The 26678-nt window shown below is 51.3% G+C and overlaps 10 protein-coding genes across 10 annotated transcripts; 5 read left to right on the forward strand and 5 right to left on the reverse strand.

Annotated features, from left to right (window-relative positions):
- Nucleotides 1-668: 668 nt before the first annotated feature.
- On the forward strand, nucleotides 669-2538 carry DSM5745_02849 (uncharacterized protein; the record flags this gene model as incomplete). Its single annotated transcript, XM_026744865.1, has 4 exons — nucleotides 669-992; nucleotides 1056-2109; nucleotides 2157-2338; nucleotides 2389-2538. 4 exons carry the CDS (start codon nucleotides 669-671, stop codon nucleotides 2536-2538), a joined length of 1710 nt encoding a protein of 569 aa, XP_026605731.1.
- A 508-nt stretch (nucleotides 2539-3046) lies between these two features.
- Nucleotides 3047-4249, forward strand: DSM5745_02850 (aspartate-semialdehyde dehydrogenase family protein; the record flags this gene model as incomplete). The annotated part of the gene is made up of 3 exons (XM_026744866.1): nucleotides 3047-3074; nucleotides 3128-3385; nucleotides 3444-4249. 3 exons carry the CDS (start codon nucleotides 3047-3049, stop codon nucleotides 4247-4249), a joined length of 1092 nt encoding a protein of 363 aa, XP_026605732.1.
- Nucleotides 4250-4562: 313 nt separating this feature from the next.
- On the forward strand, nucleotides 4563-5761 carry DSM5745_02851 (40S ribosomal protein eS4; the record flags this gene model as incomplete). The annotated part of the gene is made up of 5 exons (XM_026744867.1): nucleotides 4563-4576; nucleotides 4710-4847; nucleotides 4910-5194; nucleotides 5357-5651; nucleotides 5708-5761. 5 exons carry the CDS (start codon nucleotides 4563-4565, stop codon nucleotides 5759-5761), a joined length of 786 nt encoding a protein of 261 aa, XP_026605733.1.
- Nucleotides 5762-10710: 4949 nt separating this feature from the next.
- Nucleotides 10711-12260, forward strand: DSM5745_02852 (uncharacterized protein; the record flags this gene model as incomplete). Its single annotated transcript, XM_026744868.1, has 3 exons — nucleotides 10711-11346; nucleotides 11406-11882; nucleotides 11952-12260. The coding sequence occupies 3 exons, from the start codon at nucleotides 10711-10713 to the stop codon at nucleotides 12258-12260; spliced, it is 1422 nt and encodes a 473-aa protein (XP_026605734.1).
- Nucleotides 12261-12615: 355 nt separating this feature from the next.
- DSM5745_02853 (uncharacterized protein) lies at nucleotides 12616-13230 on the reverse strand (the record flags this gene model as incomplete). Its single annotated transcript, XM_026744869.1, has 2 exons — nucleotides 12616-13036; nucleotides 13166-13230. The coding sequence occupies 2 exons, from the start codon at nucleotides 13228-13230 to the stop codon at nucleotides 12616-12618; spliced, it is 486 nt and encodes a 161-aa protein (XP_026605735.1).
- A 376-nt stretch (nucleotides 13231-13606) lies between these two features.
- DSM5745_02854 (telomere repeat binding factor family protein) lies at nucleotides 13607-15560 on the forward strand (the record flags this gene model as incomplete). The annotated part of the gene is made up of 3 exons (XM_026744870.1): nucleotides 13607-14649; nucleotides 14702-14731; nucleotides 14786-15560. 3 exons carry the CDS (start codon nucleotides 13607-13609, stop codon nucleotides 15558-15560), a joined length of 1848 nt encoding a protein of 615 aa, XP_026605736.1.
- Nucleotides 15561-15695: 135 nt separating this feature from the next.
- DSM5745_02855 (Zn(II)2Cys6 transcription factor domain-containing protein) lies at nucleotides 15696-17450 on the reverse strand (the record flags this gene model as incomplete). Its single annotated transcript, XM_026744871.1, has 4 exons — nucleotides 15696-16556; nucleotides 16626-16766; nucleotides 16822-17334; nucleotides 17391-17450. 4 exons carry the CDS (start codon nucleotides 17448-17450, stop codon nucleotides 15696-15698), a joined length of 1575 nt encoding a protein of 524 aa, XP_026605737.1.
- Nucleotides 17451-19809: 2359 nt separating this feature from the next.
- On the reverse strand, nucleotides 19810-21131 carry DSM5745_02856 (uncharacterized protein; the record flags this gene model as incomplete). Its single annotated transcript, XM_026744872.1, has 2 exons — nucleotides 19810-20274; nucleotides 20334-21131. The coding sequence occupies 2 exons, from the start codon at nucleotides 21129-21131 to the stop codon at nucleotides 19810-19812; spliced, it is 1263 nt and encodes a 420-aa protein (XP_026605738.1).
- Nucleotides 21132-21673: 542 nt separating this feature from the next.
- Nucleotides 21674-22992, reverse strand: DSM5745_02857 (uncharacterized protein; the record flags this gene model as incomplete). Its single annotated transcript, XM_026744873.1, has 3 exons — nucleotides 21674-21792; nucleotides 21861-22465; nucleotides 22529-22992. 3 exons carry the CDS (start codon nucleotides 22990-22992, stop codon nucleotides 21674-21676), a joined length of 1188 nt encoding a protein of 395 aa, XP_026605739.1.
- A 1005-nt stretch (nucleotides 22993-23997) lies between these two features.
- DSM5745_02858 (WD40 repeat domain-containing protein) lies at nucleotides 23998-26317 on the reverse strand (the record flags this gene model as incomplete). The annotated part of the gene is made up of 5 exons (XM_026744874.1): nucleotides 23998-24209; nucleotides 24264-25029; nucleotides 25084-25452; nucleotides 25517-25872; nucleotides 25936-26317. The coding sequence occupies 5 exons, from the start codon at nucleotides 26315-26317 to the stop codon at nucleotides 23998-24000; spliced, it is 2085 nt and encodes a 694-aa protein (XP_026605740.1).
- Between the last annotated feature and the right edge of the window lie 361 nt (nucleotides 26318-26678).

The following is a 26678-nucleotide window of genomic DNA, read 5'->3' on the forward strand; positions in this document are numbered from 1 at the left end:
GGCGCTGTTCCTCGAGGAATATTGTTCTATCTCCAAGATTGTGTGAATTTACCCGCCACTGGTTCGTAATTACCACTTTCTTCAGATTCGATTTTACGTGGGCTCACAACCCTCATAATTGCTTGGAAAGAAGGTCCTCTACTAGGAGTATATCATCAACCTCATGACTCCTGTTAGCAGCTGTATGCAACAGACGTATATCATCAAGACCAATGCAAGTTTCTGGTCTGCAAAGCGACTAACTCCTGTTTGTATCTAGACTGTCTGGCGACTTCATTCATATGTACATCTCATCTCGTGCGGGGAAGGCCGATCATTCCGCACTCGGCGCTTAGTCCGACAGCCACAATCAACCACCACTTCTGAAGCCGAAGAATACCTTGGAGATGATCTTCTTAGCGTGGGGGATGCAAGCCTGGACATTAACAGACTGTCAGAGGTGGGCGTTGTCGCCATCCCACACTATCATTCGTCATCTTCTACTTCCTCCACTCGGCGGAATTCCGTGGTCGCTGTTGATTGCCGATGTCCCCTTGCCCGGCGGATGACAAGAATATTGTCAGCCTCGGAATGAACTGAAAAGTGTCACGAGGTACGCGGGCTTCTTCTCTTTATACTATACCTTTTCAACCTTTTCTCCTCGCACTCTACATTCTTCGACGAAAGCAATGCGAGCTTCCGGTCTCCTATCTCGGGGTTTCCCCGCAAATCCCCGCATACTGTGTCGGCCAGATTATCGGCCTATCCCTTTCGCCAGCGCCGTTCGCTCTAACAGCTTTGCTTCAAGGGGTAGCGGGGGTGATGGGGAAAATAGCAGGTCGCGTTCTAGTCCATCCCCCGGGAATTCCTCAAAATCCTGGTTTTTGAGCCGGACGATTCTCGTCGCTTCCTTGGCAGCTGGCATCGGATACGGGTTTGGAAGCTCAGGTCATCTGTGGCAGCCGAAGGATACTGGCATCCCACAATATGGAAGCACAAAGGATTTCGAAAAGGTAAAAGTCAAGACACTGCGCGGCTAAACCATAATGTCGCTAATGGTTGCTTTCATGGATTAGGCCATTGCTGAGCTCCGGGCTAAATTGGGGGAAGATACGATCAGCACAGATGAAGACGACCTACAGCGACATGGTTTTTCGGAATGGTCAAGTGTCAATGCGGATCGCTTACCAGTTGCAATTGCCTATCCATCCAGCACAGAAGATGTTTCGGAGATCGCAAGGGTCTGTAACAAATACAAAATGCCAATGGTCCCATACTCCGGCGGTTCAAGCCTCGAAGCAAATTTTTCCGCTCCCTACGGCGGCCTAACAATTGACTTCGCATTTATGAACCATATATTGGACCTGCATGAAGCAGACATGGACGTTGTGGTGCAGCCCTCTATTCAATGGATGGATTTGAATGAGAAGATCAAAGATACTGGTCTCTTCTTTCCAGTTGATCCGGGCCCATCTGCTATGATCGGCGGCATGATTGGAACAAACTGTAGCGGTACAAATGCTGTGCGGTATGGTACCATGAAAGACTGGGTGATCAACCTCACAGTCGTTCTAGCAGATGGGAGTGTCATGAAAACACGACGACGCCCCAGAAAAACCTCGGCTGGATACAACTTGACGGGTTTGTTTGTAGGATCCGAGGGAACACTTGGCATTGTTACCGAAGCTACTCTTAGGCTGGCCCCAATTCCAGAGGAGACTCGAGTTGGAGTTGTCTCCTTCCCTACGATCCGCGATGCTGCTTCTACTGCTATGCAGCTCATAAGAAAAGGAATTCCGGTTCAGTGCATGGAAATCCTCGACGATGTCCAAATGGACGTCATCAACAAGGCCGGCGGGACAGGAAGGACTTGGAAAACGCTGCCAACACTCTTCTTCAAATTCTCTGGGACCAAGGCAGGCGTCGCTGACAGCATAAGTTTGACGAGGAACTTAGCTAAAAGCAACAATGCCGAGGCCTTTGAGTTCGCGAAGAACGAAACAGAAGCACACGATCTGTGGTCAGCGAGGAAGCAGTCCCTCTGGAGTATGATGGCTTTGCGGAAGGAAGGCTCCGAAGTGTGGTCTACTGATGTTGCCGTCCCGATTTCAAGATTACCGGATATTATTGGTATGTTAGACAGAACCCTTCTGGGAGCTTACTAACAACATCACCAGAGATCTCCAAGAGAGAGCTCGACGACCTCGGGATATTTGCTAGTATACTGGGCCACATTGGCGATGGAAACTTTCACTCAAGCATAATGTACGATCCCAATGATGCCGACGAGAAGCAACGTGTGGAGAAGGTGGTGTACGACATGGTCGATCGTGCGCTAGACATGGAGGGTTCTTGCACGGTAACTAGCTCAGTTCCTGTATAATGGCACCAGAACTAACCCTATTCCAGGGCGAACATGGCGTTGGTTTAGGCAAAAAGTCGTCTCTCAAGAAGGAGCTTGGTCCGAACACAATCGGGGCTATGCGCAACGTCAAGAAGGCTTTCGATCCTCATTGGCTGCTAAACCCAGGGAAGATATTCGATCCTCAGGACAATTAGAAGGTGCTATGCAGAGTAGTATGTACTATGTAGAAAGAAAGAACAGCGTTTCAATCTTAGTCCTCCCGGCAAAGTATGAAAACTCCGGAGAGGTGGAGCATCTGCCCAATTAAAGTGTCTGGGGCCCTGAAAAAGGCTGACTCATCGCGGGGCGGATGACTCCCCTCCAGAGCGATATCGCTCCCTCTTTCTGGATTGCCACAATTGTCTCTCTTCAAAGCTTCAATTCTCAAATTGGTGGTAAGTACACTGTCAATTATCGATAGGCTCATGAACTAGCACATGCGCTGTTCCATCTATCCTGCTTGGCCCTTGATTCTCGTCAAAAGTTCTGACTGCGGGGTTTGCCGTTGAAGGTCCTCTCCTTGCGCTGCCTATGCTCTTTGCGCCACAGCGGCCTCTCAACCTTGAGAACTTGCAGTCTGCTGTACTGTAATTGTTCGAAAGCTTTGACTGATTCCATGAGCAGCATTATATCTACCCCAATTTCCTCGAAATACCGATCAAGATGACGTCGTTCCCCAAGAAGAAGTGCGGTATGGACAAATTCACACCGTTTATGAACTCTCCATTTGCTCATACCCACCAGGTGTTCTTGGTGCCACAGGCTCCGTAGGCCAGAGATTTATTCTTTTGCTTGCAGAGCACCCTTTCCTTGAGCTACATGCCATTGGTGCCTCGGAACGCTCTGCGGGGAAGAAATACAAGGACGCAGTACGATGGAAGCAAAGTATGCCCATGTCTGAGAAGCTCAGCAATCTCGTCCTGCGCGATTGCAGGGCCGAGAAGTTCAGTGACTGCGATCTCGTGTTCTCCGGTCTAAACAGCGACGTAGCCGGTGACCTTGGTGGGTGGCTCCTTGAAATTGCTTTTCCCTGCCAATGCTAATAGTTGCTCGCTTACAGAAATGGAATTCATCAAGGCCGATATTCCTGTCTTCTCGAACGCTAAGAACTACCGCAAACACCCCGCTGTCCCTCTCATCGTTCCTACCGTCAACCCCAGTCACCTTGACCTTATTCCTCACCAGCGAAAGCACTTCGGATTGAACAAGGGATTCTTAGTCTGCAACTCCAACTGCGCTGTCATTGGAATTGTCATCCCCTTTGCGGCTCTTCAGGCCAAGTTCGGACCTGTGGAGGAGGTGGAGGTCTTCACAGAGCAAGCCGTGTCTGGAGCTGGCTACCCGGGCGTTCCTAGCATGGATATCATGGATAACGTTATTCCATTCATTAGCGGCGAGGAGGACAAACTTGAGAACGAGGCCCAAAAAATCCTTGGCTCCTTGTCAGCAGATGCCACTGCTTTCGAAGAGCAACAGGGACTCAGGATTGGAGCCACCTGCACAAGAGTTGGCGTCACGGATGGCCACATGGCGTTCGTTTCTTTGCGCTTCAAAAACCGCCCGGGTCCCAGCGCTGAACAAGTGGTGCAAGCCATGAGGGAGTATCAGTCGGAAGCCCAGAAGCTTGGGTGCCCATCTGCGCCGGCACAGGCCATCAAAGTGTTTGATGAGCCCGATAGGCCGCAACCCAGACTCGACCGAGACATCAACAGAGGATACACGGTCAGCGTGGGACGAGTACGCGAAGGTAACCAGGGTGGTTATTTCGATATCCGATTCGCCGCTCTCTCACACAACACTGTCCTCGGTGCTGCTGGATCTTCGATTCTCAACGCCGAGGTTGCAGTCATCAAAGGATACATTTAGAGCGTGAACAGCCAATAAAAAAAGCAATAGACATGATTAATTTCAACCGTTCTTATTATTCCTCCGAGTCTAGACTTCCTATCACATATGCTCCCAGATCAAGGGAACCAGGCTAGCCCTAATTTGGTAGAGCGGGTGGAGCTAGTTTGGGTCTAGCGTTAGGGCATTTTCCCACAACGATTTGGTCACGAGCCCGCTAAGCGAAATTTGTGAGTGGAGCGCATATCAAAGATTTGAGTCCCTGCTCTCAAGGCTTCTTCTCTTCGCGACACTTACGACAACTTACCGTGTTCAAGTCGACAAAGCAGTCAAGATGCCTCGCGGACCGTATGTTTCCCATGCTACAACCATAATTTTCGCGGTACCACGACATTGTTGAAGGATTTCGATTCGCGACACGATGTCGTTTTCGTGACCAACTTAAAATGTGTGATTGATACTGACTGCTATGGTTTTATAGTAAGAAGCACCAAAAGCGCCTCAGTGCGCCCTCGCACTGGCTCCTGGACAAGATGTCCGGAACCTATGCTCCCAAGGCCTCCCCCGGTCCTCACAAGCTCCGGGACTGCCTGCCCCTGATCGTCTTCATCCGCAACCGGTACGAATGGGATATTGCCTGTGTTGGAGGCAACGGGAAGCTGACTTGTGTCCGATTCTTAGTCTCAAGTACGCTCTTAACGGCCGCGAGACCAAGGCGATCATGATGCAGCGTCTGATCCAGGTTGACGGCAAGGTCCGCACCGACCCTACCTACCCCGCGGGTTTCATGGACGTTATCGGCATCGAGAAGACCGGCGAGAACTTCCGTCTCATCTACGACACCAAGGGCCGCTTCACCGTCCACCGCATCCAGGCTGAGGAGGCTGAGTACAAGCTCTGCAAGGTCAAGAAGGTGCAGCTCGGCAAGGGCGGGATCCCATTCTTGGTTACGCACGATGCGCGAACGTGAGTGCATGCTCTCTATAAGTTCCGCGTCATTCAGTCGTTGGACCAAGCTTTGGTTGATCGGCGGAGGACACGAGAACTTCCCCAAATGCGAAGCATCCCTTTTGGGACATAGTAAGGGCTTCGACCATGAGGACATTATGTGCTAATTTGTGCCTATAGCATCCGCTACCCCGACCCTGCCATCAAGGTCAACGACACCGTTAAGGTTGATATTGCTACCGGCAAGATCGCCGACTTCTGCCGCTTCGACACCGGTGTTGTCTGCATGGTTACTGGTGGTCGTAACATGGGTCGTGTTGGTGTCGTCACTCACCGTGAGCGCCACGATGGTGGTTTCAACATCGTCCACGTCAAGGACGCCATTGACAACACCTTCGCTACCCGTGAGAGCAACGTCTTCGTCATTGGCCAGGACAAGCCTTGGATCTCTCTTCCCAAGGGCAAGGGTGTCAAGGTACGCTTTGAACTGCACTCTTTTACTCCAGAACCGTTCGCTAACTCGCTATGCAGCTCTCCATCGCTGAGGAGCGTGACCGCCGCCGCGCCTACGCCATTGCCCAGTAAACGTGGTCCGGTAAGTGATCGTGGCTACGGGCAAGTAAACGGCTTCTATAATGTAAGAAAAAGCCAAACCGCCGAGAGAGACAGCTTCTTGTCTTGCTTTGTGGACTGTATGACGCCTGCTACTATGAATGAACAAAAGTTGTCACAAAACTTCCTGATCCCTCTGTGTAGCTGTGCACTGTTACCCGAGAGCAGATCCATAAACGAGGCGTTAATTACTTTTTTGATGATACCAATGAAGTCTACAAATTTATAGTGTTTTTACGCCAACAGTGCCGCATACGCCCCGTACGGAGTAGATGCCTCGCTTTGGGTATTTCATAGTCCGTTACCTTCTATCGTAGATGTCTTATCCCGAACCCCAGGTTCGAGCTTAGTATCTCCTCTTATGGAGGGCCCGTTCGCCGAATGCACGAATCGCACCTTGACCTGCCTGGAAAATACATCCGAAACTAGCTCGCGCGAGGATCGTCCTGTTAGCCGTGGTGGAACTCGAACCTGTCGCGTGCCTCACTGCCATCATCTGCGTATACGTAGATCCAAAACCGCAGCCACTCCGTCGTCTAGACTACTGACCTGTGTTTTTTGATTCCATCAGACATGAACTAGACAAGAGCATGTCCGGCGAGCGACGCCTCGCAGACTGTTGGAAAGATCAGTGCTACATCCCTGTCTCCAAGTACTGTGCATCGTGTGTGACACATGTCATGCCTCTGCATTCCTGGTATTCTGTGCGGAATACTTTTCCAGCACAAATCGCGTTTAGGAAACATTACCCGGAGCAAATTAGCTTGTGGCCCTCGGCGTGAGGCGTGAGCACAGCACACCCGGTAGCGTGGCTCGCAGGGGTCCCAATTAGGGATAGTAGAGAATCCCGGGTACGCTGTATGTAGCTTGTAACTATTTGATCAAGATGAGACCTGACCATGAAATAGATTGATTGGAGAGTGACGAGTCAACTTCTCCGCGGGTACCCGAGCTATGAATGGGTCGGAACGACGGCCGTTCTTGTCGGAGTTTTTTTTCTGACAAGTATGAAATCCTCCGTCCATGCGATACCAGATAATCCATATCCTTGGAAAGGTGTACCGGCCGAAGGGCACGGAGTCAACGTCTTAGCTCCAAAAGATTGGTCGACATGTCTGATTCCAACCAAGGATTGACTTGCCTATCTGCGTTAAGGTCTTGAAAAGCTGTTCAAGGCTAAGGATGAAGTGTTGGTGATGAGGTGCTCGCATGGACTATCACACACCAGCGAGGCATTAGCAAACTCAAATCACGAGATATCTGATGCTCCAGGCTCATCCAGGCAAGAGGGGGCGGGGATCGAGAAACAGCCCCATCAGGTCCTGTTCTTTCGAACATCTTTCGTGACTCGAGGAGAGTCCGCGGAGTACGGATCTCATGATTGCTTCAAGGTTTCGGGACCTCCGGAGGGTTCCTGGCATGAATATGGCGGGCAATGTACCTCCCTCAAGTATCTTTCTTCGCAGTGGGCCTCGCAGCATGAAACATGATCAGGCAGCAAGCAGGAAAACGACACTCTTGGTAAGTATTCGAGATTCGAGGTTCGATGCCCAAGGCCTAGGCGCTGTTCTGTAGCAAAAGAAGCCGTACGCATGCAGGACAGTTCAATCTTTGGATCTTCCTCGTTTCCTGGCTGCCATGCAACACAGCAGCCACATTCTGCACCTCTCCAGACGAGCCTGCGGCCCTGCGCTTCTCTTCTGGAAATGGGCTTTCTGTCACACAACATATCTGCAACAGTGCCGAACTCTTTTTACCCACCTCTGGGCACCTAGTCCCCATTGTCTTATACACCCAGGTCTCGTGGTCCAATCCGGTTTCTAGTCTCCCCTTGACTACGTACAGGGTAGCTGCTACGTTCCTAAGCAGGATGTTTTCGACTTCCCTGGTCTTCATGATAAGAAATGATGCTGATGCAGTTGGATCCTTGGGTAAATGACCCCTGACCCCTGCCCATACCCCACCCAGAAGCCAAGAAGACATGGTCTCATAGCCAATCCGCGAGAGCCTCGACCATTGAGATGTCTTCCGCTTAACGTTTGAGCTGCCATATGGCGATCGTCCAATGATCGCATCCGATCGCATCGATCGCGATAAAGTATATCTGGAGTAACACGGAGTACTTGTGTTGACTGTTAGGGTGATTCTGTTGAATGTCCCAATTGCAGCTCCAAGACTCAAGCTGACAAAACCTAATGCCGACTGCCCTACTCCATACTCCACACGCCACTTCAAACGCTCAGGAGTCAGGAGGCGAGTCAGGCACAAGCCGAGAGTGGCTGGAAACCGAGTCCTGGAAACCAGGCCCTGCTCCATTGACCAGCTCCAGCGATTGGGGCCAACCGTATCTAGATTCTAGAACGAGCCTCGCATATTTCCGGGTGACGAGTGTTGCTAGGAATTGCCTGTTCGGTCGATCGTTCGAAGATACTACTGAGTTCAGGTTGCTTAGATACCCTCGAGTTTGCTCACCCTCCCGACGGCAACCAACAGACACGAAGTTCGTTTTGCTTTACATACCTACCTTACGGTGCTCCGAGTGCCCAACACGTACCTCACGGTGGACAAGCCCTGCGCCCAAACCGAGACCAGCGACGATTTACCCAATTGGGACAACGCATCCTTTGTCATGGCCCGTGGATCACTCAATGATAGCAAGAGGATATAGACTTGCGGGAGAGGCCGCACTGGATCCATCTGCCCATCCTGGTCCGTGGATGCAGCATCACGGATACCAGATAACTCGCTAAGTCGCAACTCGATCGACCTGTCTCAATCCAACCACCGGACAACGGCCTGCGCCAGAGTCGACACTGATGCCACTCAGCGGGACATACGTGGATGTATCCATCTGCTGAGTACCAGGTAAAACTGTGAAGACTGAAGCGCCACTAAGTATTCTAGTCGCAGTCTGGGATGTTACTATCGGGGCGGTCCTCACTAACGGCTACTTGATTTCGTCCACTAGAGCCCCGGGTGATTTTTAGGCGTGCCTGGTGTGAACCAGGTTTATTGCGCTTCTCCTAAGTTCCGAGCCTTCCTGTGACTCGGCTTGGATGGATCATCCTTCGGAGTCACATCGACCCCTCGTCACTATTACTAATAGCATTACAGTCTTTAGTCTCACCCTGGACAATAATACATGCCGTATTGAACGACAATGCGTTGACTCACATTTATCCGCCGCAAGTGACAGGTTCTCATGGGCTTCAAACTCGCCTAATCCGCGGATTTGGCATGTGCGACGTGGGGCTCTTATTATCGCCATTCAGTTCGTATCGATCGACCTCATACACAAAGCAGGCACACCGCCAGAGAACAGCCAACACCATTTACATCATATCTCCTCCAAAGCGCAGTGTCCACAAGGAACTCGACGAGCCGTTGATCGGATACTCCGGTGGAATTTTCTGGGTCCCTTGGCTGTAATTTACTGCCTCTGGTTACTGCTCAGCCATCCATCTCTGCGAGAACTGACAACTGTTAGAGGTGGTCCTGACCGCTTCTCCTTTGCCATGCCACCAAGTAAGATCAACTGTTACAGTTGGGCAAGCCTGTTGCTGTTCTCGACAGACAGATTTATTGCTAAATGGCCTGGATCATGGCGATGCCGATTTGATTCTGACGTTGATTCAATTAGCCGCCATCCCGCATGGTGTATGAAGACGCAACTAACGACAGATAGGGGAATGAGATGTGGGCTCTTTCACATTGCTTTTTGTCCATGTGGGGAATTATCTCATCACCAGTCAGATTCCTCGACTACTGGCGTCTGCAGGCTGCAGTACTCTGCCATTCAAGGCAGACCTTTGGCTGAGTTTGACCTTAACGGCTGGCTCTTCAGGGGAATTGATCTCAGAGAAACGTCGCTTTGCGTTGACCGATGCAGATTGATTGGTCTTCAAGCATGTTCCACCAAGTGGTCCTCTGGCTTGTTCAGTATCGATCGGCCTAAATTGAGAATATGGATACTGCTTAGCCATTGCCCTTTGGTTTATTCTTAGTTCGGTACCCGCTGAAATCCTTTTCAGCTTCGGCCTCAAACTCCAAAATAATGTTTGGCGTCCAAATACCTGGCTTCCGGGACCCAGAAAGCTGGGACGAGATCTTCTGCCAATCTGCGAAGAGATGCGCCACCGAGCATATGAACCTGCTTTCCGTCCGCCGATGAGGACATCGGCAAGCTCCGTTGGGAGTCGTAGTCCCAGCTGTGACCCATGCTTAGCGTGGCGAGAACTGGATGGAAGGATTGGCGAGCATTAGATAGAATTGGGAAAGCAAGAGGGGCCAACATGATAGGTGACGAATGACAGTCAATCATGACGCCGTAATGCACCCCAGCACTGAGGTTGGCTGCAGGCCGGCCGGGTCCCTTTTCTCTCTCTCGACACTTGCCGAGTATAGAAAAGCCGCTTCATGCTCCGTTTCCATTTTCCGAGCCCTTGACCTTTTCTTCTCAGATTTCGTGGACTGACGTTGGTACCTCCCTAGCCACCAGCCTGGTGGTCATTTCCATTTTGTTTCGTTGGGCCGTCTGCGTTACTTTTCCATACTTCGTCGCAGGGCGACGGGAATTAGATATCTCGGGTGCTGCCCGAGCAGCTGTGTTTGGGGATCCTTGTATCCAACGGTATAGCAATGCACCGTTTCTAGGTGCAAGGTTCCGGGCTTGTCGAACTCGTTAGCCCTTCGGTTGCACAGGGCCAGACCAACAATACAAAAAGGTATCTGCTCGCTTTTTTCTTTCCCCCAGTGGCTTCTTCCTTTTTCTTTCGCTTGTCTTCCTTTTGTATACTGTTGTCTGTCCAGGATGGTAATAGCAGCGTTGCCGAGGTACTGAAATTGCGTGGCTGCAACGCGTGCAGGGGGACCCTTATCTAGTATATATTCCTACAGCATCGCTTGTTGCTTCTTGGGACAATATGTCCCAGTACGTGACCTATTCGTTCGCTGGAGACTCGTCCGGTGCGGAGTCTTACATGTTTGGGCAGCCAACGTACCCTTCCGTTTTTCGAGCGAGTGAGGAGCGGCCTCATTTTAACATTTTATACCGATGGTGGGAAGATGAGGCCACAGCTGCTCTGTGGACCTTCGATGTCGATGTGGTCAAAAGAGTGATCCGCTATGGGCTTTTCTGTGACGAGCAAGTTGCACGGATGGCCCTTCACACTCGCCCCCCTCCCACAGTCGATGATTTTCTTGCTGGGCTCCTCAGGCCCGAGGAGCTACCGCTGTACGCCAATTGCTCGCACACACAGAAGGTGGACACAATGTTCTACCGAAGCAAGCCCACTGCTCCGCCGCTGATCTTATGGAGCTGGCTTCCAGCCCGCTTAGACTGTGACTCAGATTGCCTGGGCATTGCAAAGGCCATTGATAGCGAAAGCCATCTTCATTTCAACCGTATAACGTTCGATGAGCTAATCCGGTTTTCGTTGGGTTACTCGGCTCGTCGGGTGGAGTGGTTTTTGCAGCAGCATACGTGCTTCTATGCCCACTTGTTGGATCATTTTCACGCCTTTCCTGAGCAAATTGGAAAGTATGCGGAAGTTGAGCAGGTTAGCTCCCCACATTTAGCTATGACACTCTTGGGTCAGACTGACTGAGCTTTCTACAGCATCTCCGAACTCGAAGCCCCTTTGCCCACCGTGCTATGGCTCGCGCTCTACAAGACTCAGGTCTCGCAATTGATCTACCTAGCCTAACACCAGGTTTTGGATTCTTTGCTGGCCCGATCCAACGTCTTTTCAAGGAGCTTCAACCGAACTTGGCATTGATTTTGAAGGTGCTTGGTGTGCTAGGAGTTCGATTTGAACGGTTCTATTCACATGCCCCGGAGATGAACTGGTCAAAGTCATTCAGCATCACCTTTTCGTTTCTCGAGGATATCGCCGGTTCAGATTCGCCCATGGACCTTGCGCATAGCTTGTTCAATTCAGACAAACGGGATTTTGCTGCGCTGACGGAAGAGGGGTATTTCAATCACAGTGTAGCTAATCGTTTGTCGGATCGATGGTACTCTCTCTCTACAGAGGTTTGGGAGTGTTGCAAAGCGCTTCCGGAAACGATAGGATATGTCCAAGAGAGTTTGCAGGTTAGTATAACTGAAGCACTTCCTTCCTTGCCGCATAGTCAGAGTGCTTGGTCAGCTAACAGTCTACAGCCCCTGATGGCATGCCGGAACTATCATTCCCTGACGGCCATTCTGAGTGGGCTACACAAATACAGCGTTTCAGCAGCTTCGCTTCGCACAGACAGCGGAATGACTATCTTGTCTCTGATTGAATTGGTCCCCCTCGAGATGTTATTCCTCCTTGACCCCTCCCAGAACTACACCCCATATCGAGACCACTATCAACGAGCACCTGGAATTCCCTTCATTGTTCCTCACTTATACGAGTACCAAGAGCACGGCGAGACTGTGCTCCAATATTTTCACGAACAATTGAGTGCCGTTCTCCAGCCAATCTGAGACGGCGCATACAGCAGCATGGCTTGGAGGACTTGTACTTGCGGTACCTAATATACGACGGGAATGTATGGTTACGACATAGACGGCTAGCACACAGGATGGCGACATTCCCTGACCCGTATATAGAACGGCATTGGACTTTTAGGGATTTACCTATTCAGGACGTTCTGGGCTATGGGCTTTACTCCCACAGGATAATTTTGAGACCGATTGAATTGGAATGCTCCGTCGTTCTTGGTGTTGTGATACTACTAATATGTACTCTTAGCGAACTGGACTACACCAAATGCACGTTGGACACGGTCCTTTGTCCAGACCCAAACAGAAATAAGCCGAACAACGACTCATATGAAAATCAAACTCGCTTCTTTTGCTTCTCGACGGGCACACCTTGAGCATACCCAAAGACTCCCAGAAAGTACAAAAGCCGATTCACAAATAGGAAACCTGTGACCCCGACATTACCCCAAGTAAGCGCATTCCACTTGGCAACATCAAAAAACAGCCCCGGCCCCATAGCAAGATAGGTCACATAGATGTGCCCTACATCAGCAATAGCCAGGGCACCCAGGTAATTGCGCAGCACGTTCGGCTCCGAGGTGGCGTAGAACACACCCGCACCAAGCAGCGCCATAAGCCCGTAAAGGTTCGCCAGCTGATAGGCGAGAGCGAAGGAAGTCGCGTGGATCTCTAATTCTTTTGGCACCGGAGATGAGGGGATTTGGTCGAGGACAAATCCCTGCAGGTCGAATATCGGAGCTAGCCAGCCGCCGATCCTGAGTTTTCGGTGAGTGGGAGTGTTTATTTTTGCCATTGCGGGACAGGAAGGATTTGAGATTTGAGATTATGGAGACGGCCGTGGATAGCGAGCGATTAGGGGGTCGGGGTTGAGATTGGGCACGTACAGGGTTATGGGCTCGAAGACCGCGAAGACGAGATGGGGCCAGGTAGGGAAGATTGTGGCTGGCATTGTTTTGATTGTGCTGTAGATCAGTGGCAATGGTGGTTATGGATTGATTGGTAGAGTGTCACGCTCTGCCGCATATTCATGGGATTTATTGTAACCAGGATGGCGCTCTGAAGCTGCTTTGCGTGACAGGGAAGGTGCATACCCTCAGGGTTAGTTATGCAGGCTTTATACTTGCTGATTCAGCAGTCCGTGCTCACCTGACAAGTGACAGGTAAGTTTCCCCATCTGACCTAGACTCTTCCTTCCCAATCACCATTATTATTCTCAAGAATATGAGAGTTTTCGCACAAGATGAATGGGTCTGAGCTCTCCCCAAGCTTCTACAGTGCTAGCCACCTTTCGTGATCTGTGCCTTTTCCGTGTCCCGGTATCGGCCATGGATCCCAACGGCATCTACCCTCGCAACTACGACGAATCCCTGATCCGCGAACTCCCTCACCTCCGCATTGCTCCTCTCCGCGAGCCGGTCTCCTCCCGCACCCTCAGGATTCCCCTGACCCTCGAACCGAATGCCAGCGGCATCCGGGACCCGAATGGGATATCGAAACCTGGCGGATCCGCAGCGGGGATCTTACCTCCCCGCAATAATGAGGCCAGCGGCCTAGGGATCGAAGGCAGCGGCGCAAATACACCTCGTCTGTTGGTCAAGAACGACTTTCATGCCTCCTCGGAATCGCTCTCGGAGCCCCAGCCTCCGCCGCGACCGATATTACCGGCATTCGTCAACCTCCGTGCCCTTGAGCGGTTCCCTTACTCTTCGTTTGACGATGATAGCCATCAGTCACGGAAACGGCGGCGCGTGGGTCTTGACGTCGATGCTCCGTCTGATTCATTTGGAGAGCACCTGCAGTTGCCGATGCCGCAGGCGCAGAAGGAACAAAGACCTCCGCCATTTGGACCATTTGCTATCCTTAACGGATTGAATGAGCCTCCGCCTAACGCTGCCTTACTTCCACCCATAGAGGCTGGCTCAATAACGCAGCTACTGACCAAACCATCGCGAGATAATCTTGACGTCGTTCCCGAGCCAGAGCCAACGATACTAGCCACGAGCTTCACCCCCGAGGTTCCAAGTGGTGAAAGGATTGAGGGTAGGATTGCGGATATTCTGGACTCGCCTATTGCCGAGAAAGCTAGTCTTCCCGAACCCGTTGCCAACGGCGACAAGACCGATAAGGCGGAGCCCGAGAGAAAGCCGAGTGTTATTGAGAAGGAATTGCAGCCTGCTGAGGCGATTGAGTCGCCGCCTTTACCCAAAACAAGAGGACGTTGTCGAAAGAACCTTCGGAAATGGTCCAACGAAGAAACAGTTGCTTTACTACGTGGCGTTATGAAGTGTGGTATCGGTAATTGGAAGGAGGTGCTAGCCCAAGATGAACCGAGCTTCAACAAGCGCACCGCGTCGAACTTGAAAGATAGGTATGGATATGCCCAGTCAGGTTAAGAGCTGAGACTGATTTACCTTGCTCAGATTCCGCGTCTGCTGCCCCAACGCCTATCGGTGAGACTAGTAGTCTTGTCAAAATACTTCACAGAGTCTCTAACTTCCAGCTAGTGCCTCGAAACCCGATGAAGCTCTACAACACCTCCGCGATGCTCTTACCAAAGTACTTGGGCGGATGGAAGGTGACTCTTCGGCACCTCCAGGTCTCACCCACAGCGGATCCACGTCAAGCTTTTCTTCGGTGGACACAAGCCAAAATATCCCGGAGAACCACTCTCAAAGTACTTCGGTGCCGGAACGCTCTCAGACACTCTCAAACAACAAGTCCGAGCCCGCGGCAGGGGGCCCAGTTATACCACAGTCATACACTCCCGCCAAAGCTAGGCGTCGTTCTCGGCGTCCTTTCACGGCGGCGGAGGATGAGGCCTTACTCAAGGGATACGCCGTCCACGGGTTCCAATGGACACTGATTCAGCAAGACAAGGAGTTGGATCTCGGCCACCGTAGAGCGACTGACTTACGAGATCGTTTCAGAACCATGTTTCCCCATGCGTACCGTGACGGAGGCGCGGTTCGTGATAGCGCCCTGCAAGCTCAGATCACAAGGGATGCGGTTTTGAAAGACGGACCGAACCCGGCCGCAAGCAGCAAGCAGAAGCCCCACGATAGCAAGCCGGCTTCTACCGACAGCCGTCCTAGCAAGCCTGTTAATCCTGGCGCCATGGGGACTGTGGACCCAGTGCTGCCTTCGCTAGCACTTCACCCAGTGACTCGAGAGGGCTCGACTGGTGTTGCTCTTTCAGGGCTCTCGTTTCTATTAGAGGAAGGCCCCGCGAATGATGACAGCGTAGACCTCCCGCCGCTGATCTGGGATGACCTTCCTTAATCAGAATATACCATACATTTCGCCTACAATACCAGTTTCTGCATTATTAACCAGCAAATTCAACATCTTCACTGAAGCAAGATAATCTAAATTATTATCGATATTCGCTTGAGGTAAGATAGACAGTAATAGGAATCAGGCCACGTTTTGGGTTTCCAAGGCAGCAGCTCTCCTGACTAGTTCTGCTAGCACGGCGGCCTTTCCTATCCCCATCTCGCGATTCATGATGGTCAGCTGATGTGATATCCAGAATCTCTGTGCAGAGTCAATTCCTTCCGCAATCCCGGCCACGTACAGCGCCCAACTAATGTGAAGCGCCGACAGGCGGCGCGGGTATTTCCCTTCAGGCAAGGCCTCACTCGGATAGCGTCGTTCAGAGCCTGGACTTGTTCTATACCCAAGATGGTACGGCAGTGAGGCACAGGTGTCATGTGCAAGCGCACGAATCTTGCTATGGGTCATCGCTGTGCCGCTAGCTATGTCGGCTAGCTGCGTGTTCGGAAGCACAAGACAGTGCCCGTATAATGAATTAGCGAGGAGCCTGTATGCTCGCAGACGCAGGCTGTGGGCCAGTATCTGAAGCATGCGGTACCGCGACCAGTCATATCCCGCCCCAAGAGTCGGATATATATAGGCAGTCCTCGTCCAAAGATCTATGTTCTTTTCTGAAGACAGCTGGGTAGTAACATATTTAGATTCTGGGGGGAGGGTACTCGGCCACTCGCTCATTTGATATTCGATTGAGGTTATGGCTGCGAGGAGGGAGTTGGCTCTTGTGGCACCGGCGGCAGCCACGACGCCGTTGGAAGGGAATGATGGCCAGGCATCTCGTTCGAGATCACGGAGTTGCAGGTGGATGATGAGAAGCGCGGAGTTGTAGAGGTTGAGGTAGTCGGTGACTTTTTCGGTCGCTAAACCGTGGTGAAGGAGCTGGAGATCGTTAAGGGTGAATATGAAGGGGGTATCGCTTTTGATGTCGTCGAAGCAGGTAAAGAGCTGTGGTCGAGCTGGTCAGCCGTGGTTCTCTCTTTGTCAAGCACGAAGTCCGGCAGTGGACCAACATACAGCTCTGGTCAGCAATGCACTGTATATCTTTCGGGTGGTGTCCTCGCCGAAGCTTCTACACTTTTGTGACCGGACAAAAGCCATTGCCCCTTCCAGGTGGGAATTTGACGTGGGCCTAGCATGGTCTTCACTGTTCAAGTCCTGCTCAACTATCAGCCGCCTAATCCACGATAGAAAAGAATGTGGGTTATCCTACCTCGTACATCGCGAGGACGAAAATGGTCATAACGAGCTCACATCTCCTCTGTTCATCGAGATGCTCCATCAACTGACGAGTGAGCTGGAGTGCTTTGCCGTAGCATGCCATCGCTTCGGTCAAAGTGCCGTGATCCTTCACGTCGCTCTTGTCTGAGACGAACGTTAAAAACAATGCTGACAACGCGGATGGCAGTGGTGACGAAGCGATTATGGACTGTTCCAGCTCAGCAAGGACGGGCGGAACGGCTGTTAGAAGGCCTCCATGTAACCCCCGTCCCTGCGGAAGACGAGCGATTAGCTTGATGAATGCGCATATATTGTCGCGTTCCTGGTAGGGGAGGTGACCTGAATTAGCGGCCGTGGATACTGGGAGATTTGCAAGCAGTTTGGCCATTGGGTCCTCTTGGCCAGAGCGCTTCCTGCTCGATCCCTTGTTGTTGAGATTGCGATATCCACCGCATACGCGGTTTCCTTTGACACATCGCTTGCAGACAGGTCTTGCCTCGTCACACTGTGCTTGCCAATCAGTTGGGCCTCGCTCCTTGTTCCTCTAGAGGGAATGCGAACCTTGACTTTGCGAGCACGGCATGTGTAGCACCCTTTGCTCGGTCCACCTGGGTAGACCATTTTCGAAACTGGACCTCGCAAGGTCCTAACCCTAACTTGGAATGGTGATTTCGACAGGGGGTATAGATGTGATATACGTCTCCGATGATTGAGCCTTTGGTTGGCTTTTATCCCGTGTTAAATTGATCTTTGTTTTGATTTCATCTACACCGGACAAGCAATAGAAACCACAAGGCGATCAATAAATACTTACTGCCTAAAGACGGGCAATGCAACCGTTGAGCGACGCTGATAACAAGACTGGTGAACATTGACTCTGCGTCAGAAACGCAGTCAGAACGCTTGCGACGCCGGCTTGTACAGTACAGTACACAGCCTGGCCTGGGTTTCTGAGATTGAGAAACAGAGCCAGCAACACACGATTATTGTTGTCGATCTCCTGCGCCCGGCTGGCCTCTCTCCTCCTTGGAACGCCAGGCAACCTTCCCCGGGGCGCCTAAGCTGAGTGGCTGAGTATTATGTATCCGTCCACACATCACAGATTCACATCGATGGTTGGCGATGTTCTTGGCAGCTGGAGGCCCGATGGACTGGGGCGGTTTGGCGTAGTCTCCGAGGAGTTCGTGGTGACTTGGAGTAAAGAAGGCAACTTGCAAGACAGCCAAGCCATCTCATGGCAGGCGCGGGCTTAGTACTCCGCAGTCGAGGCGCTAGCGAGGGGAGATTGCTTTTGCTTTTGTTCGATCCTTCCGCAATCGGTATTTTGAGCCCCTCTCCTCACACTCTATCACACTCACACTGCCCCCTCCTGTTCCCACAGCTTGAGGATACTTACTGTCGTTACTTCGCTATTCCTTAGCTGAGGATAAACTTCGGTCAACCCGCGAGTTAGAGCGATCAGTCCGTCTTCCTAAGCTAGCTAGCTTTGAACTCCTCCATAGATCTAAGATGGTGGGTCTAGCTGGGTTCAGATTCACGCTGGGCCTCCCGAGACCACTGACCAGGCATCCAAGTGATCAGTGGCCGCTGTCTCGGCCCGTTCTCTAGATGTTACTAGTAGGTCGAATGGGGCCACTGCTGATCTACTACGGTGGCATCCAACGAGATGTTTTTTTTTTAGCAACCTTGACACGATCTTCTCTCGAGCTTAATCAAAGGATGGTAAGTGTGGGACTATATGGTATTCGGGCAATTCACATGCAATATCCACAAAATAAACACAGACGGATTCGAGAAATCAACATGGTATAAGCTAGTAATGTGGGAAGAAAAGAAGTAGGTCGAAATGCCGGTAGCAAAAACATGCGCAATCGTAAACATAGACAGAACCATATGCCGGCGTAATCAATCGAAGGTGGTATGGATTCGAAACAAACGCAACGCTGTTTGGACTCTGAAAAGGGAACAGTCGATCAAGGAGCATAGAACCAGCCTTATCAAGTTCTACCAAGCATTGCGGTCCCAGTTCGGATCTGCATTGACATCAGTCAGTAAGCCATTCATCCCATAACCTATGCAAATGTGATAAACTAACCCTGTATAAAGCTAGCAAGCACCTTACTCCCCGTCTGCAGAAGCGGGTGCCCGGCAACAATTTGCAAGAACCGCTGCAGGCCCTCGCGGCGGTGCTCAATCACGTCATCGCTGAACCGGTTCGTAAACACCTTCCCCGGCAGCGGGGGGATCGTGACCCTTGTGCTCTCGCGCTCGAGGATATCGCGGAAGTATTCGAAGTCCGAGTAGCGGCGGCGCACGACCGAGTGTTTCAGCTTGAACGCGGGGATGTTGGTGCGGCAGACGATCTCGTACGAGGTGTACATGTTGCGCGATGTGCCGTGCGTTTGAGGGTTTCGGACCTGGACAGGCACAAGGTGTTAGCCCGTGCTGGTTTCGAGAACCATTGCGAAATGGGGTTGGGGTATGTGTCTCGCGGAGGAGGTGATGAGAGCTCGAGGGAGGCACGTGGGGTAGAGGATCTAGGAATAGAGCTTTACCTCTATCTCGAGAAAATTTTCGGGAGGCCCGTAGATCTCCTCGAAAGTTTGCTGTCGCGATTCAGGGACGGCTTGCATTTTGGCGTATCACGACTGGGAATGGTCGCTGCAGAGTCGGGGAACTTTGGGAGGTGGGGGATCGCGGGGAAGTCGGGCTTGTCTGTGCTCAAGAATGCACGATTCGGGATGAAGAGGAGGGTCGGTGGAGAGCCGAAACGACTGTGTGTAGGTAGTTCACGAGCCAGCGTAGGACAGAGCTGGACGCGGAAGAGAGCAGAATTGTTCGTAGAGGACAAAGTTGCGCATTGTGGTTGGAGTTGGAGTTGGAAAATGACGCCCACTGAGCAAGGCACGTGATTGGGCTACGATCTATACAGCGGTCTACTCCAAGCAAGACATCATTTTATGCTCTCATGGCAAGTTCTCTAGAGCTTTATTCCCAATCGAAAGTACTCGCCTCTAAAGTCGTACGCATCGAGAGGCGCCCCGGTCTCATTCTTAACCGAAATTCGACGCCCGGAGAAGTCGCAGTCAAACCGTTCGCTACTATCGGAGATGACGTTATAGAACGTCCCCTCGACGCCTCTTTCGAAGAACCTCATTTCTCCCAAGCACTCAGGACCAGCGTACGTGCAGCTCTCCATGTAGTCTACTCCGCGCCATTCGAATGCGCACCCGCCATCGTTTGCACGCGAGACATACACAGGACGCTCGCGCATAAAGATGACTCCTTCCACGCCGGCGAGTTTAAATGCGCCCCATACGCTGTTTTTCTCCAGACGAAGCTTCAACCCTGAGTCGTGAGTATCAATTCCTTCGGATTCGATTTTATAAGACGCATTTAGGGCATCAAGTGCCACTTTTGGAAGCGAAGGGTACGTTTGCGGCGGCTGCTTCAACGTCAGCTGCAGACCTGTCATACCTATTCCATCCGATTTCTTTCACTTACTGTAGGGAGACACGAAGGATTCTTTTCAAGTCCTCCTATCCTCCCCATGGGATCCTCTAGTGGGAGTTCCAGCTCTGGAGCGACGAAAGTTTTGGATTCTACACGCCTTGCGGCAGCAATCCTCGAGACGGGCTCTTTCATTTGCCTTGCATCTGCACTCTCCGCGGCCCTGCCCTGCCTCGGCTTACTCATTCCTCCAGATTTGAACTCGAAGCAGTCGTTGATGTCCAGGTCTGACATGGAGAATTCTAAATTGCCCTTCGTGCCCGTGCCCGAACCCGCCATTGCACAGCTAGCTCCAAGCCCTGGAGTGTCAACCCCCCGGTAGAGACTCTTCGCCTCCTCAGAAACAGCATTCCATCTGTTCCATACACCAATAGTCCTCACGTCTTCTGGCATCGGCTTTAGCTTTGGCTCCGACATGCTTTTATTCTTGCTCCGTTTCTCTTCTTCGCGCGCATGTCTCTGCCACTCTCTTTTCAAATCTTCCTCTAGCCTCGCTAGATGCTGAGGAACCGACAACTCGCCGCAGCGAAGCGCACCCAGCAACCGCATTGCCGCCGTTCCCTTGTTGTCCGTTGGACGCAGCCCGTAATGTATCAGCTGAGCCCTATACCAGTGCGCAGGCCGATCCTTAACAGAGTCCGTGTCGGAGCTAGAGAGTGTGGAAGAGTTGAAGAAGTCATCGAGCTCGGAAATCGTGCACCGCCTGTGGCGGTGGAGAGGCGGGATCACGATGTAGAAGTCGTTATTGTAGTACTCGAAGCTGCTTCGGGAGGCTGGCTGTGTCGAGTCCATTTTCGCCAAATATGCCTGTTGACCAAAAGAGGTAGCAAAGTAGAGGGATGATGGACATGATGAGACGAGACATGAGAGAGAGCTAGGTTTGAATCGTGACGAATGGAACAATATTGAGTTACTGGCGAATAGTGGTTGAAACTCTATCGCTCCTACTAGACATGGTTGTGTAGTAGGAGTAAATCAGGCCACTCAATCGCAAAAAGCAGGTTCTGTACAAAAAGTAGGCAAGAAAAAAGATTTGATTTGTTTAATACACCCTGAGCAATGCCCGAAGTAAAGCCAAAGAAAAGCAAATGAACGACCCATGCAGAAAAGTAAAAGCCAATTTCTCCGAAATATCGTAAACAGCAGAAAATAAGATGAGAGGACAACGCAGAGAGACCCAAGGTAAATGAGAAGAGAAAAAGCACAATTCAAAGGAAGAGAAGAAGACAGACGAGATAATAAGTCAGCAGGAACCGCCCAGACACACCTGTAAATGTAACAAAGAGAAGGTGCAGAATTCATGAAGAGGAAAGTCAATGTGAGACCGGGATCATTTACTCCTGCCGACTGCGCTTGGTGCCGTGTGGATTCCACGAGCCGTCACCTACGCCTTGGTTCTGGGGGAAGAAGCCGGTGTTGAAGGCCTGATTGGGGCCCTGGAAACCGCCTATACCTAGTAAATGCGTGGTTAAATATCTAATCCCTGTTCATGCCGTACGGTGATAGAGTGGGAGGACGTACCTTGCATTCCCATATTTCCTCCCATCCCGCCCATCATCGGGTTCATACCCCCAGCCATCGGGTTCATGCCCATGCCGCCCATAGGGCCCATGTTAGGCATACCCATCATGTTGGGTCCTGCCATGCCGCCGCCACGACCACCACGCATCCCGCCCGGTCCGCCGCGCATGTTTCCACCCATCATACCGCCACGGCCGCCGAATCCGTAGTTGCCCATGCCCATCTGGTTATTTTGGAATCCGGCGCCGACCATGGGGTTGTTGAACCCGCCCATGGGATTATTGAAGTTGCGGTTGACGTAGCCGGGCATATTCGACATCCCTCCGCGATTGTTGTATCCTCCTCTACCTCCACGGAAGCCCCCGCCCATGTTGCCCATGCCAAAGTTGGCGTTGCTCTGGTTCGGTGAATTGTATCCTCCGGCCGAGCGCGCGTTGTCCTTGCGCATGGGGTTGTCTTTGGGAAGCGTACGAAAGGGATTGGGAATGGGGCTAGTGTAGTTGACCAAGAACTTGCGTCCGCTTTGGCCTGTGCTGGAAAGGGAGTCGATCTGGTGTTTAGTGGCGGTTGCGGCGGGGAGCGACGTAAATTCAAGGAATGCTTGACTGTTGAGGATGAAAGTGTTAGTATGAAGCGCTCCAAATACAGAAGACAGCTTGACAGCTTACCCTTTACTCTTTCCGTTCACCTTGTGTTCGCTGAAAGTTACGTCCTTTAGTTCGTCCTCGCATCCGGCGTCGCGTGCCCAGCCCCGAATATCATCGTCCGTAGTCCACCAGTGTAACTCGGAAATGAGAAGGGCGGGTGTGGCATCAGGATCAACAGGGCGATCGTCGAGTTCCTTCCGTTTCACACCCTGTTGGGGCGTCGTGTCTTTTTGCATTTGTTGTTGGTTGGTTGCGTCTGGCTGGGATGCGCCCGCACCGTTCGTTGTGGCGTTGGGTTGTTGCTGAATCGTGCCGGAGTCTGTGGAGTTGCCGCTGTTCTGGGGGTTATCGGACGTATCGAGCATAAGATCAGTGTCTTCCTGTTTCATGTCATAGTCCTGCTTGAAGTCACCCTGATCATTGGCGTTGTAGCCACTACCATCCCCGTAAATGTCAATATCGAAGTTATCATCCTCAGTGGCCATCGTGTTTAGGTAGAGCTCGAGGTCTCAAAGCAAGAGTTGATTGTTTGATTTCTTGATCAAAATACAGTTCTTGTCTTTCTCTTTGTCTTCAAGTTCTCGGGTATCAGTGCAAGTACATGTCTGCAGGCATAGGCCATGTATTAGCATGATGATTATCATTATATTCACCAACAATGAGGGTGTTGAGAAGTCAGGTAATAACACCAGGCACCCGAACTGTGCTGAAACCGCTTTGACTCTCAAGAGCACAAAGGAAAAAAGAACTCGATTATACGTACAATCCGAAGCGAACAAGGCTTCAAAGGAAACAAAGTCTTCACCAATCTGGGGATAAGATGGCTCTCAGACAGAGCGCAGGCTTCCCTCTTATTTGCGGAGTCCAAATACAGGTAGATGGGCAGTGCGATGAATATGAAAGATGGGAGGCAATTGGACACGAGTGGCTGGCCCAGGAACAAGTCCGATCAAAGCTCTTCAGCGAGAGCACATGTGATATAGGGGCAAGTAATAAACAGGAAACCAAGCCCTCTGTAGGGTCAGTACAGTACCCAGATACCGACTCCAGGAGTTCCGCTGGTATCTCCTGAACGATGATGCGGTTGAATAGGGGATCGGGAAATGGTTACGTTGATATGGAGGAGTATCACGAAAGAGAAGGCCCTTGCAAGGCGTGTTTGAGAAGAAAGATCGCGGTGGAGCGCGGCGCGAGGCGAGAAGGGACGATGATGAGCTTCGAGCGTGAAGGAGCTTGAGTGCCTTAGCTCGCGGCACGGCTGACGCCCGGTCCGTAACAACAAAAGTCCGGTCCCACCACTACCTATGGGTACCGGAGTATTCTGGGCAACGAATCAACTAGTTATTCACCCCCTGCAGGTCTGCATTTTGAAGTGCGGAGCTGTAGATGAACATGTTGATAGTATGTGTTTCTTGAGTTAACAAGCGCTCTGCGTCATGTTTTCTCTACATTTGAGCATAGTTGTCTCCAGAAAATGGCCTTTATCAACATTACAAGCCCGCCTCCCATGCATCCCATGCCCGCTCATCCTCCCAAGCACGCATATCAATTGCTTTTTCACACAGATCGGTCCGGTTGAGTTCTGGGTCGTAGCTTTCCCCATGAGCGAGTTCCGGGCCACACTCATCCCTGGGAGCGCCATGGTTCCAGGCATGTATTGTGCAGGTACCTGTTGAGCAACCCCAACCGTTCCAAGACGTTGCTTTATACAGTCAGATTTCGCCATCAGATCATGTGGAGTCAATGTGAGACTTACCAGCAATAACAGGAGCATTTGGATGCCAACTAGCATCACGCACGCAAGTCTTCCATCGACTACTCTCGGCTCTACTCACATGCATATGACCTTGGGGACGACTGCTGCGAGGGCGTGAAAAGTGTGTCGCTTTCTGGACATCAACTGTTCCTGCCAAGGTCGCGTCCAGGTTCCACACATATACTTTCCCGTCTTCGCTGCCACTATAGACATATCGAGAGTCCGAGCTCCCCGGTGGTGAGAAGTGACATCTAATCAAAGTTCTGAGGACGCTGTGTCCTCGGAACGTAACAACAGAGCAGTCATGCGGGTGCGGGTAATAGAAGTCCGACGGAAAAGGGTCGAATCGATAGTCGAATCCCGTCCCATAGCTTGTAGGTTCAAGTTTGTCGAATTTGGCTGTGGGCATCATTTTTCGCAAATCCCACAATTTCATGGTCTGATCCTTGCTGTTCGACAGAACATATCGACCGTCACCTTTGCTGTCGACGTAAGTCAACCCTTCGGTATGCCCTACAAATACTCCGGCTTCTCGTCTGTCGGCCATAGACCTCCGGTCCCAGACACGAACTGTACTGTCATCGGACCCAGAGTAGAGAATGTGAGGCGAAGACTTGTCCCCGAAGCACACTGCATTCACATCATCTTCATGGTTTCGTATGCGAAGGACCGGCTGTCTAGTTTCAAGGTCATATACAATCACTGAATGGTCGCCGGTACCAGCGACGATCTCACGGCCATCTCCCGAAAATCGAACAGACCAAACCTGATCGAAATGAATTAGTACGTAGCCAAACACTAACATGATCAATGCACTTACAGCAAAGCCATCCCTTTCGAATATATCCCGACCGGCTCTCCCTTGGGGAGACGAGGCAAAGTCCAAGACAATGGGATCAGAGTCGTCCGTTGGATCCGTTGACGCAAGGCAGACGAGTTGTCGGAGCGAGCTATATGCTAAGAATCTGTTGTCGGGGCTCAATGTGGCATCTGTGATTGTCCACGAAGCGAGAGGATAGTCTACCGTCTTGTAGTACTTCCATTCGTAAGGGTTCGATGTGTCATACATTCTGACTTTGAAGTCTTGGGAGCAGGAAAAGAAGAAATTACCATCATCAGAGAACTGACCCGAGTAGCATTTTGCGTCGTAATGGATGATTTTATCCGCAGTGGTGCCGGGAATGAGATCCTACGCATTGTTGAGTAAGCTAGGCGTCTCTAACGCGATCGTAGACTTGTAGAATTGCACTTACTTGTGCTATTGAAGGGACCCTGCTTCTCTGCAGTCCCTGCCCATCAACCCCTAATTCCCGCCACATTACCTTCTCCGCAAAAGACTTCTTCCGTTTCATACGTTCATCAAGATAGCTGGGAGTCGTCCCGAATTTTCCGGACCTCATCAGCTTCGTTCCTTCATCACTCGGCACCTTGGGATATTCAGGGGGGCCTCGCCGTCTCGGAACCCGCCTGCCTAGCCCTAATATCCCGTACTCCTCTTCTTCGTCATATTCGTCATCGAAACCACCAGGACCGGGAGCGAATCCATGATAGCGGAAAATTTGTTGTAGACCACCAGAAGCCAGCATATTTCGTAAACGGGTGAGGGACACTAGTTATCAATATCAGTAACTGGAATATAGAGGCGCTTTCTTTCCCAAACGGAGAGGTCTACCTTGAGTCGGGCGTCCCGCGGTCTGGTCATTGCCATCCATTGTGAACTCTATGTGAATGTTGCCCAAATTCAATTCGGGTTCTGGAAAGACAGTTTTAGAATCAGTGTCAGAACAGACGACTAAGGCAGGAGAAGGATTGGCGATACCGAAACCGAACTGACCGGCGTAAGACTCCTCATCCCCGTCCGGTTCAGGGTACTCTTCTTCATCGACTCTCTCATCGGGATCTTCGGAATCAGGTTCAAAGTCCATATCGTCGTCGTCGTCTCCTAATTCATCTTCCTCGAGCCATGCTCTTGCTGGGTGCCATGTGCCGCCGGGGCCTGTTTGTGGCGAACTGCCCTGTCGGCCACCGCCAGCGGTAGGGGGAGGAGAACTCATGATCAATCAGGAAATAAAGGTAGCTTTATGATGAAAATTATAACGCAGAGTCCATGACACACATTCAGTAGAGCCAGAAGAAGAATGCAGACTCGACGGCACTATGGAATAGAGGGCCGCTCACTCGAGTCCCTGTATCGGATTCCTTATCGATACCAAGGGTAGGTATGTCATCCGCCTTCGGAGACGCTTACATTATCTCCTATCTCCGTAACTTAACATCAGGAACCCCTCACTTCAATCAACGCCCTGCAGTATTATCAACATCGATGTTTATCCAAAGTACATTACAAAATAATTCACACTCATAAGGAGACAACGAAACAACAGAATATATATAGTGCATAACCCGAAACATGAA

The sequence above is a fragment of the Aspergillus mulundensis genome (assembly GCF_003369625.1).
Source record: "Aspergillus mulundensis strain DSM 5745 chromosome Unknown scaffold_2, whole genome shotgun sequence".
Taxonomy (NCBI): Eukaryota; Fungi; Ascomycota; class Eurotiomycetes; order Eurotiales; family Aspergillaceae; genus Aspergillus; species Aspergillus mulundensis.